Source organism: Micromys minutus (genome assembly GCF_963924665.1).
Source record: "Micromys minutus genome assembly, chromosome: 27".
Lineage (NCBI taxonomy): Eukaryota > Metazoa > Chordata > Mammalia > Rodentia > Muridae > Micromys > Micromys minutus.
In genome coordinates this window covers 35490369-35501080 of record NC_137962.1, presented here as the reverse complement: position 1 = coordinate 35501080, position 10712 = coordinate 35490369, and the positions used below count along the sequence as shown (strand labels likewise).

The following is a 10712-nucleotide window of genomic DNA, read 5'->3' as shown; positions in this document are numbered from 1 at the left end:
CCAACCTCTGCGCACAGAGTCCTTCACGGAGCTGAGCAGCCGGCGACTGCGTGAGCGGGGCTGTGGGTAGGTGAGACCCTGACAGCAGGGAGCTAAAAGGGAAACTGAGGCCAGGACCAAGCGGGTGGGACTGCTCCTGAGAATGCACTGCTGAGGGTGCTTGGCCTCTGGGGACAGCGGCCAAGGTCCTGTAACTTGGTGAAGCAGTGGGTTGGCTGCTGCTGCTGGAGGTTGCTGGGCGGAGAGAAGAGGGAGCCTCTGGCTGCTGGGAATCCTGTTTCCTTTGCGGGGAGTGATGGGATCCGTGGGAAACTGTAACTGGGCAAAGGCAAAGTATAGGATCCAGGACTTGAGCCCCAGCTGTCTGAGACCAAAGCCTGCTTCTCCTGCAAGTGTGGTGTATAGACGCCTCTCCTACGTAGTGATGTGTGCACTCGGGTGCCTGGTCGTGGCGGGGCTGAGACCCACCAGCCTCCAGAACCTCCTGAAAGCGGGTACCTGAAGGGTGAGCCCAGCCGACAGCAGGCTTCCTTTATAAGCTTTTCTCCGACCGGCTTTCGGCTTCTTCTGACTGTGTTCCTCTTGTTAGGGGTTGTGCAAGCGGTGCCCGAAAGCCAGTTTTGTTTGAAAGAGTCGCCACTCTGCAACGCCATTTCCCCCAACACCCCACACATCCCTCATGACGACCAGTTCCTGCCGGTTTTAACCGACCAATTGCTGGCACTGTGATTACTTTGAGAATCAGAGCGGCTGGCAAAAGGTGTAAGGAGGACTTGCAAGTTCGTTAACAACAAAAAGTCCTAAAATTCCTCGGGACAGAAGCGGCTCGCTGGAAGGAAAGCCGGAGGATAGGGAGGAGCTTCACGCAGTGGAAGGAAGGCATGGCTGGCTCCCTTCTGTTTCTGGGTCAGAGTCTCAGAGCAACAGGTACCCCAGGCTCGTGCTCTGTCCTAGCTTCACAGACTCAGACGCTGAGTAGCAGAAGGTTGCCTAGCCAGGAGCGAGGAATACAGAGGCTGCAGCCTAGGCGAGGGAGGGCTCAGGCACCCTTTCTGGCTGTCCTACTATGAGGTGGATCCCCCCCTCCCCGAAGCTCTATGGAGTGATGGTGCTAAGTATGTAGGGGGTGATGCTGCTGGCCCGAGACCCATCAGACACCGAGAAAGAGAGTAGTGGCAGCCTGTGGACCTGATCCTGGACCAGGGTACTGTATCCATCCGAAGGGGAGGTGACAGAGTTATTCAAAAGTGACCCTGTGTCATTGTGGGTGTTAGAAAGATTGATCTGGAACGTTCTACAGTCTCTCCATCTTCAAGTTTTTTTTTTTTTTTCCACCTGGAAAGTGACACTACCATTAACCCCCCTTTGGGGACTGTGGATCAAAGAGAGGTGGCTGACTCTTGCCCTGTGGCCACTGTGAGGAATACATGAAGCTTTGGCAGATCAAGGGAAAGGGCCCTGCGAGCGCCTTTGAGTAAGGCTTGGCTCCTTCCCCTGAGGTCCTGAGGTGGTGAAAGTGGAAAAGGTCTACCACCATACCCTGCTCTGTCTTGTCCTAGCCCATCTGTCTAAGGTGCTCTCTAAAAGTGGAGAGGTAGCCATCTCCTCCCCAAGGGGAAGCAGCTGAGTGGTCCCCGCACTGATAGTCACTACCCCGTGTGGAGTTTTCCAGGGAGGTCTTGGTGTCCTGTCCCTCCTTCCTGGAACACCCCAGGCACCCTAAGCAAGATAGTAACAGTTCTAGAAGAGACTGAAATAAAGGGTGAACGGGAGGTTTTTTTTCCCCTCTGAGTATCCCTGCCCTGTCCTCTATACTATCCTGGGACTCCACCCTGAGCTGATCTGCCCAGCTCAGGCTAGCCGGGGGTGACTCAGCTTTGTGGGCCCCACCCCTGCCTGTCTACCACCCCTCCATGTGGGTGACTCAGGAACTGGGCAGTCTCCAAGAGGCCCCTGGAAGGTCCCTGACCCAACTTTCTCCTTCAGTTTCGAGCAGTGCAGTGACTGTTCCCTTTGTGGCTTTGGATGGAAATGGGGGGTTCTCCCTTTGATCCCCTTAATACAGCAGAGCATAAAGAGTCTCACCTTTGTGAGGCAGCTAGAGTGTGGGAGTAGGAACACACACACACACAATTGCAGTGATGAGAGCCCTTTCTCCTTCAGAGCCATGGCAAGAGGGAAAAGGTACTACTGTGGGGCATAAGGCTGGCATACCTTTAAGACAGGGTTCTCAGGAAGGAAGCCAGCTACACAGGCTCTGACCTGCTAGAGGACGTTCAGAGAAGGCAGCTGCTGAGGGACCTAAGAGACTTGCCAGTTGTGGGGAAGGGTAGGCCTGGGCTGGAGGGAGAAGCGAGTGCCCAGCAGGCGCTGGTTTCTTTGTGTTCCATGGACATGTTTGGAACATGGTGTTGGTGGCTGGGGAGACAGCAATATCATTGTGTGATTTCAGATGGTTGGTTTACATTTGGGGAACTTCACCTCAGTTCGGAGTGGTGTTGCTTGCCTGGTAATCTAAGTGCTTGGGAGGCTGAGGTAGGATGACGACTAACTGTTTGAGGTTAGTCTGGGCTACGTGATGAATATCTTTGTGGCCGTATTGAGAGAGGAGAGGGGGTCTGGAGAATTGGTTCAGCAGTTAATTGACTGCTCTTCCAGGGGTCCTGAGTTCAATCCCCAATAACCACATGGTGGCTCACAACCATCTGTAATGGAAACTGGTTCCCCAGTCCCTCTTCTGGTCTGTCTGAAGACAGATACAGTGTACTTACACACATTAAATAAATAAATGAATAAATAAATAAATCCTAGAGAGGGAGGGGAGAGGGAGAGGAAAAGCAGCAACAGCATAAACCAGGCCGTAGCAGTGCAGGCATGAAATTTGAGCCCTCAGGAGCTGGGAGGATGGTTATTCATTCAAGGCTTAACCTGGGCTATAGAGTGACTTCCAAACTAGCTTGGGCTCCACAAAACAAACAACAACAAAAGCAACGGAAAACCCCAGGTGTCCCCAGGCCTTGGAGCAGGAGTGACACTGGGAAGGGGATTTGGCAACTGGAGGAGCACTGTGACCTTAAGTGGGGACACTGATTCCTTCCCTTACCGCCTAAGGCCCTCTGTGTATTCCATGCTGGTATAGACTTCCCAATCCTCCTGCCTCCACTCCAGATGCTGAGGGATTACAAGCTGTGCTATGGTGTTGGGAGGGAGGGACGGTGCAGTTTTTGTCTAAACTTTGGCAAATGCACAAATGCAGAACAAATGTCCCACAGGCTCCATCTACCTCCTTCTCAGAAACTAGAGGTACTCCCCAATTCAGCTTCTCATTCCCCCAGGTACTCCCCACATTCAGCTTCTCATATTCCCAGGTACTCCCCACATTTAGCTTCTCATACCCCCAGCTACTCCCCACATTCAGCTTCTCATATTCCCAGGTACTCCCCACCATCCAGCTTTTTTTTTTTTTTTTTTTTTTTTTTTTTTGTGAAAAAAAAAAAAGTTGTATATTCAGAATTAGCCATCTGGACTCAGTTTAGAGGATCCCAATCTTGTTGGCAACATCTAGAGCATCATAATCAGGAGCCAAGCGAACATACGTCTTCTCTCCATCAGGTCTTATCAGGGTATTGACTTTGGCCACATCAGTGTCATAGTTTCTTCACGGCCTGTTTGATCTGGTGCCTTGACCTCCACAGTGAACACAAGCGTGTTGTCCTCTATTTTTTTCATGGCTGACTCAGTGGTCAGTGGGAATTTGGTGATAGCATAGTGGTCCAGCTTGTTTCTCCTGGGTGCACTCTTTTGAGGATATTTTGGCTGCCTCGGGAGCTGCAGAGTCTTGGGCTGCTGAAAGATGGGTGATGTTCTGATCTTCTTTTTGTGACTGTGGACACCTTTCAGCACTGCCTTCTTAGCTTTCAAGGCCTTTGCTTTGGCTTCGGCTTTGGGAGCGGCAGGAGCTTCCTTCTTCGCTTTTGGCACCATCTTGGCGAAAAGCCCATTCGGCTTTTTATACCCCCAGATATTCCTCCCATTCATCTTCTTATATTCCCAGGCACTCCCCCCCATTCAGCTTCTCATACTCCCAGGTACTCCCCCCATTCAGCTTCTCATACTCCCAGGTACTCCCCCCCCCCATTCAGCTTCTCATACTCCCAGGTACTCTCCCCCATTCAGCTTCTCATACTCCCAGGTACTCCCCCCCCATTCAGCTTCTCATACTCCCAGGTACTCCCCCCATTCAACTTCTCATACTCCCAGGTACTCCCCCCCATTCAGCTTCTCATACTCCCAGGTACTCCCCCCATTCAACTTCTCATACTCCCAGGTACTCCCCCCCCCATTCAGCTTCTCATACTCCCAGGTACTCCCCCCATTCAACTTCTCATACTCCCAGGTACTCCCCCCCATTCAGCTTCTCATACTCCCAGGTAGCCCCCTCCCATTCTGCTTTTCAGATACTCAGGTACTCTCTCCCCGATTCAGCTTCAGGTTTGACCTCTAGAACTTGCCACCTTCCCACACAGACCCCTCCTCCATCTTTCTTCACCTTTGTGAGCCGATGCTTTCCAGGGGCACTGAGCACTGTCAGTCTTTGTGCAGAAGGCTCCTCTTGAGGTTCCTCCTGGGTTCAGGCCCAGGCTCGAGCTTCGGCAAGAAGATCGCCAAGTGCGCCCAAGGGGACTGTGATGTTCATGTCTGCTGTGTCATCTGCCGAAGGGACTCTTCTGAGAGAGAGAAGACTGAACATATGCGGGGTGCTCAGTGCCTCCCTCTGCAGCTCTCCACTCTGCCTCTGAGCCTCAGCTTCCCACAGTGTGATGTGGGGTCTCCTGCTCTTTCTGACCGTGCTGACATATATATGTTAATAAATGGCCCTCTCCGGCTCTCAGGATACCACACTGCTGTGGCATTAATTAGAAAGACAGAATTAGTCCCCATTGCAGAGATTAGCAGCTTCTGAAGTAGCCCAGGCTTGTTTGAAGTGATACTAGGCTGAGCTAAGTGAGCAGCCAGTCCTGGGTAGATATTTCCTGTACCCCAGCTTTCTTAAGGGGAGGGGGAATAAGTCCTGTGACTCAGTAAAGATACAGAAAAATGCTGCCAACCCCCTCCCTGAGAAGTAAATGTTTTGGTCTGCCGTAAGGTTATTGAAAACAGCTGGGTGGTGGCGGCACTTAACTTTAATCCCAGCACTCAGGAGGCAGAGGCAGGTGGATCTGAGTGTTGAGGTCATCCTGGTCTACAGAGTGAGTTCCAGGATAGCCAGGGCCACACGGAGAAACTTTGTCTCCACTCCTGCTCTCCCAAAAAGTTCATGCTGAAAACAGTTTTCAACTCATTAAACATGTCCTCTAAGCCATGACTGGATGCCTTACACAGGAAGTTCTAAAGTTCAAGGTGTGGTCTGGGCTACAGAGTGAGTTTAAAGCCAGACTAGATACTTAACTATTCTAGCCCACTGTGCATTGCTGTGTTAAAGTTCTCTGATCAAAGCAACTTGTGGGGCTTACAGATCACTGTCCATCACTGAGGGAGGTCAGGGCAGGAATCTGGAGGCAGGAGCTGATGCAGAGGCCATGGAGGGGTGCTGCTCACTGGTTTGTCCCCTTGCTCAGCCTTCTTTCTTATACAACCCAGGACCTACACCTCCCAAGGAGTGGTACCACTCACAATGGATTAGGTTCTCCCATATCAATCATGGATCAGACGAAGGCCCCACAGACTTGCCTACACACAGCCAGTCTTCTGATGGAGGCATCAACTTAACAACAACAACAAAATCTAATTAGGACACTTATCAAGATCTTGTCTCAAAGTAACTCAGTGATAGAACGCTTATCTGGTATGCATGAGGCTTAGGTTCAGCGTTCTCAGGACCAATAATAACAACAATAATAATAATAAGTAAGAAAAAGGTTCTCTTCCAGGGTAAAGGTAGAGCTCAGAACACTTGCCTGGCATGCCAAACACTTTATAAACAAAGAAACAACTCTTCTGAAGCTTGGAGGGAGTGTGTGAGCCTCCCCTGTTCTTGGGCACAGTATTAGCTACTTTTCTGTTATTTTGATAAAACACCAGAACCAAGGTAAGTTATAGAAGGAAGAGTTTCCGAGGGATATGAGTCTATCATGGTGGGCAGGCATGGCAGCGGACAGATATGACATCGAGCAGACACACTGCAAGGAGCAGGAAGCTGAGAGCTCACGTCCTCAAAGGCAAGCATGAACCGGAAATCAAACGGAAGGAGGCGGGGCTTTTGGCTTTCAAAGCCCGCCCCTAGGGATGTAGGGATGGAGGCCACACCTCCTAAGCCAAACAGCACCACCAATCACGAACCAAATATTCAAATCACTGAGCCTATGGAGGACAGACTCATTCAAACCACTACAGGCAGTGGGGTTGTTTTCCTCACAATGAATTCAGCCTCTTGTTAATGAAGCTCTCTGTCTACCCATCTCTGAGCTGCAGCTCCAGCCCAGAAAATTGTATGTCAGAGGTTGTTTCATTCCTTCTCCTGTGAGTGTGTGTGTGATGCACATGTCTGCGTACAGGTGTGTACTGGCTCCATCATGTGTCCTCCTCAGTAGATGTCCCCTTTACTGAGTGATGTAGAGTCTCTTGTTGAACCCAGAATTTGCCAGTTCTCACTAGTTTAACTGGCTTGCTCTGAGGATCCTGTCTCTGTCCCCACAGTGCTCCAGGGACAGGTAGATCATCCTATCACCTGCCCAGCATTCCTATGGATTTTTTGGGATCCAAACTAGACTTTTTACACTCTCCATAGCAAATGCTTTACCATACTGAGCGACTTCCCCATGTGGCTTCTCATCCAATGCAAGCAGACATCTGATTCTTCAGTTACTAACAGTGTGTGTGTGTTAGTGGGAACTTAAAAAAAATATTTATTTATTTAATGTACATGAATGAATAGCACTGTAGCTGTCTTTAGACACACCAGAAGAGGTCATTAGGTCTCATTACAGACAGTGGTGAGCCACCATGTGGTTGCTGAGAATTGAACTCAGGACCTTTGGAAGAGCAGTCAATGCTTTTAACCGCTGAGCCATCTCTCCAGCCCTGTTTTTATTTTTTAATGGAGAAACTGAGTCCCAGTCAGGTATTGACTGGCTTCGTACTCCTACAGCAAGCAGAGGCAGAGCTGGCTCCAGACTTCCCCACCTGGGTTCCCCATTCTCAAACGCACAGGTCTAGACTTCAGCCCAGAGACAGGCTGCAAAGGGCCTGAGGCCAGCTGTAAGACACTGAAAGTGGGCTGGGATCCAGTCTTGATCGTTTTCCTGAGTGTCCGTGTGTGTGTGTGTGTGTGTGTGTGTGTGTGTGTGTGTGTGTGTGTATGTGTGACTTTGTGATCAGGGGAGAGCCTGGCCTAGAGTGCTGGGCAACTTTGGGCAGGCTGTCTTCCTTCTCTGGTGCATGATTCTCTGAGGATCATGATACTCTATGCTGCCCCCTAGGGACACTAAAGTAGGCAGAGGCAATATTGTGCACAGAGGGAAACAGGGTCAAAGAGACTTCTTTTAGGGGAATGTGGAAAGAGGTTCTGAGGGAGCCACACTTTGCCAGCTGCAATCACCAAGGGAATGAATGATCACCAAGGGAATGAATGAATGAATGATAGGCCAGAGCACTTAGACACCAGGAACAGATCTCCCAACATCCCCAAGTGACACTTGGCCTTAATTCTGAACTGAGAGCCTTCCTAACAGACAGGCAGGGAGTGGAGGTCACACCAGGAGACCTCAGACCGAGGGTGAGGTGAGAGAAAAGATGCTTGAAGTAGGAGTAGGGAGAAGTAGGGGTGCTGGAACCCCAGTGTCACCTCTGAGCAGGGGTACAAGTGTGGGTGGAATGGGGACTCTGCTTTCCTTCCTCACCCACCAGGAGTAGGTGAGCTGGTTGATCCCGGGGGACAGGCCCCCAGAGGTGCTGAAGGTGATGATGGGTTGACCCCCCCTGCCCCAAGGTTTTTTAGAACTGCCCTCATATCACCCTGTGTTCTCTTTCAGATCTTTCCAGAACAGCAGTGGCAGTCGATATGCCTCAATCCTGGGTGCCCGCCGTGGGCCTCACTCTGGCACCCAGCCTGGGGGGCTTCATGGGATCTTACTTTGTGCGTGGTGAGGGCCTCCGCTGGTATGCTAGTTTGCAGAAACCCTCTTGGCATCCGCCTCGCTGGACACTGGCTCCCATCTGGGGCACGCTGTATTCGGCCATGGGGTAGGTAGTAGGTCTAGGTGTCACCATGCAGTGCTCTGCTCTCCCCCTACAATCAGTCCGGCATTAAGGGCCTTTGCAGAGGGAGGCTCACACAGGCAGAGCAGCATCATTTCCCACTGAGAGAGAGGGTGTTGAGGCTGCCAACCTGTGCATTCATTGCAAGACTGAACTTTTTCTTGCTTGCCTCTGGGAACCCGGCCTGAGTTCAAACTACCGAGGCCGTCCCATGTATAAAGGTCAGTGTGGACTACAGCAACATGGGCCAAGGCAAACATGAGGCCGCCACAATCTCCTGGTTGTACCATACAGCACCAGGCTCTGGTGTGGTCCAACTCCCAGGAGCCCTCCGCGGCTGTTGCCTCATGGCCCCAACAGCCAGCAATGACCTAGCTGCCACTAGCTTGTCCCCTCACATCCTTTCCTTCTGTAACCACACACTGACTCAGGTTCTCAACTCACATCACTGTAGCAATCTTCTAAGAAACAAAGGCCCAGAGAGGGCAGGTGGTTTCTTTGAGATCATACAGCAGTCAGTATCAGGGCATACCTGAGCCACCGCCGTGTGGTTTCAGAGGAGGGTGATGCTCTTGCCTTTGCCCTGTGATGTCCTGATCGGTTGTTTGTTTCAGGTATGGCTCCTACATCGTCTGGAAAGAGCTGGGAGGCTTCACAGAGGAGGCTATGGTTCCCTTGGGTCTCTACACTGGTCAGTTGGCTCTGAACTGGGCGTGGCCCCCCATCTTTTTTGGTGCCCGGCAGATGGGCTGGGTAAGTATGGCTGTATCTTGACTCTTGGGTCATTGGAAATTGCCCTGGGAGAGCAGAGTAGGTGACATCACATCCCAGATGGGGTCAGTGGGGGGGGGGGTGGTCTGTGGCCTGCAGCCGCTTTAGGAGTTCCAAAAGTCTGGTGCAGTGGGGTCCCTGTAGTCCCAGCTCTTGGGAGGCTGAAGTAGGACAATCAGTTGAGTCCAGCAGAGAGCCAGGCCAGCCTAGGTGACAGTGACTTGTGTACTAATGCCATCTCAGTACATCTTCCCACCATGAAGAAAGTCTGGAGGTCCAAGTTGAAGTGGGTGGGGCTGCCATCTTGGGTATGGAAGCAATGGTGTGAAACACCAGCGTTGCCTCTGATGCTGTGTGTTCTGACACAAGGACCAAACCCCTCCTTAAAAATGTTTCTCTTTAGACCTAATGATGCATGCCTAGCCTGTAGTGCCAGAAGGGGCAGGAGGATTGCTGTAAGTCTAATAGCCTGGTCTATAAAGCTGGTCCAAAGTCAGCTAAGACTACACAATGAGACCTGTTTATGAAAAAAGAAAACTTTGGTGAACCAGTGTGTGCACCATAGCAGTAGTGGTCTGGCCTCTACATTGGCCTCGTGGGTCAGCACTTTACCAAGTTGTTATCTTCAGGTCAGAGGCTTTTCAGCTGCTGCCCACCTCTTGGATATGTCCTCTGGGGGCTGTCATACTTAGTCCACACATGGCATACTCAGGCAGGGATTTGCAAACGAGGAAACTGAAGCTGAGAACGGAGGCAGGCATCATACCCTAAGGTTCAGTAGGGTTTCTAGATTTGGCAAGGGCTTAGCCTTCCCATCTCTCTTTGCAGGCCCTGGCGGACCTCCTGCTTCTCAGTGGGGTAGCGACCGCCACTACCTTGGCTTGGCACAGAGTGAGCCCACCGGCTGCCCGCTTGCTGTATCCTTACCTGGCCTGGCTGGCCTTTGCTACCATGCTCAACTACTATGTATGGCGTGATAACTCTGGCCGGCGAGGGGGCTCCCGGCTCGCAGAGTGAGGGCACTCAGCCATCAGGAATATAGCCCTGCCAGCCAGGCACCATGGGTGGTGGCCATCATGTTTTCATGACCATTGGGCCTGCTGGTCTACCTGGTCTTAACCCAGGAAGCCACCAGGTAGGTCAAAGTGGTCAGCGCCAAGTCCCATGCAGGGACAGTTGTACCTGCCTTTATGCACTGTTCCAGGCATGCCCTAGGAGCATGGGACTTTTAAAGCTAAATAAAGTCTAGCTTCATGTGTAATAGACTCTGTACTTAGTGGGACATCTGGCCTGGAAGACAGACAGACAGTGGCTATGCAGGACAGCTCTGCTGCTAAGGCTGGGCCTGTCTAGGCTGTACCACCTAGGTTCTCCACCTAGGGTAACCCAACTGTCAGGAAGAGGGTGTTGAGTCCCAGTACCCTTTCACCTGGGTACTGCCTCAGCCTGCTTCCATATGCTTCATGGGTATATATGGTCCCTATAGAGCAGAAATAACCCATCAGGCATCACAGACACCCATGCTGGACACTTTGATGGGCAGTGCTTTACCATGGCCAGGCACGCATGCCACAGAGCTCCAGCAATTCCCCAGTGCTCTGCTGAAATGGGGCTCATTTGCCACCTACAAATGTGCGTCCCTTGTTTGCCACTAGAGGCAACTTCTTACATGCTGTCACCAGCTT

General features: G+C 51.5%; 1 protein-coding gene and 1 pseudogene across 3 annotated transcripts; one reads left to right on the top strand and one right to left on the bottom strand.

The window, feature by feature from the left end:
* Window positions 1-10272, top strand: TSPO (translocator protein). Of its 2 annotated transcripts, none has more exons than XM_080939223.1 (4): window positions 1-66; window positions 8031-8241; window positions 8871-9009; window positions 9856-10272. In XM_080939223.1, exons 2-4 carry the CDS (start codon window positions 8060-8062, stop codon window positions 10042-10044), a joined length of 510 nt encoding a protein of 169 aa, XP_080795349.1. In that variant the 5' UTR covers window positions 1-66; window positions 8031-8059; the 3' UTR covers window positions 10045-10272. The 2 variants fall into 2 exon arrangements, with proteins under 2 accessions (XP_080795349.1, XP_080795350.1); XM_080939224.1 differs by having other exon boundaries at window positions 36-70.
* Window positions 3533-3990, bottom strand: LOC308438371 (large ribosomal subunit protein uL23-like; annotated as a pseudogene). Its single transcript has one exon. The product of its transcript is annotated as a large ribosomal subunit protein uL23-like (transcript).
* Window positions 10273-10712: the final 440 nt, after the last annotated feature.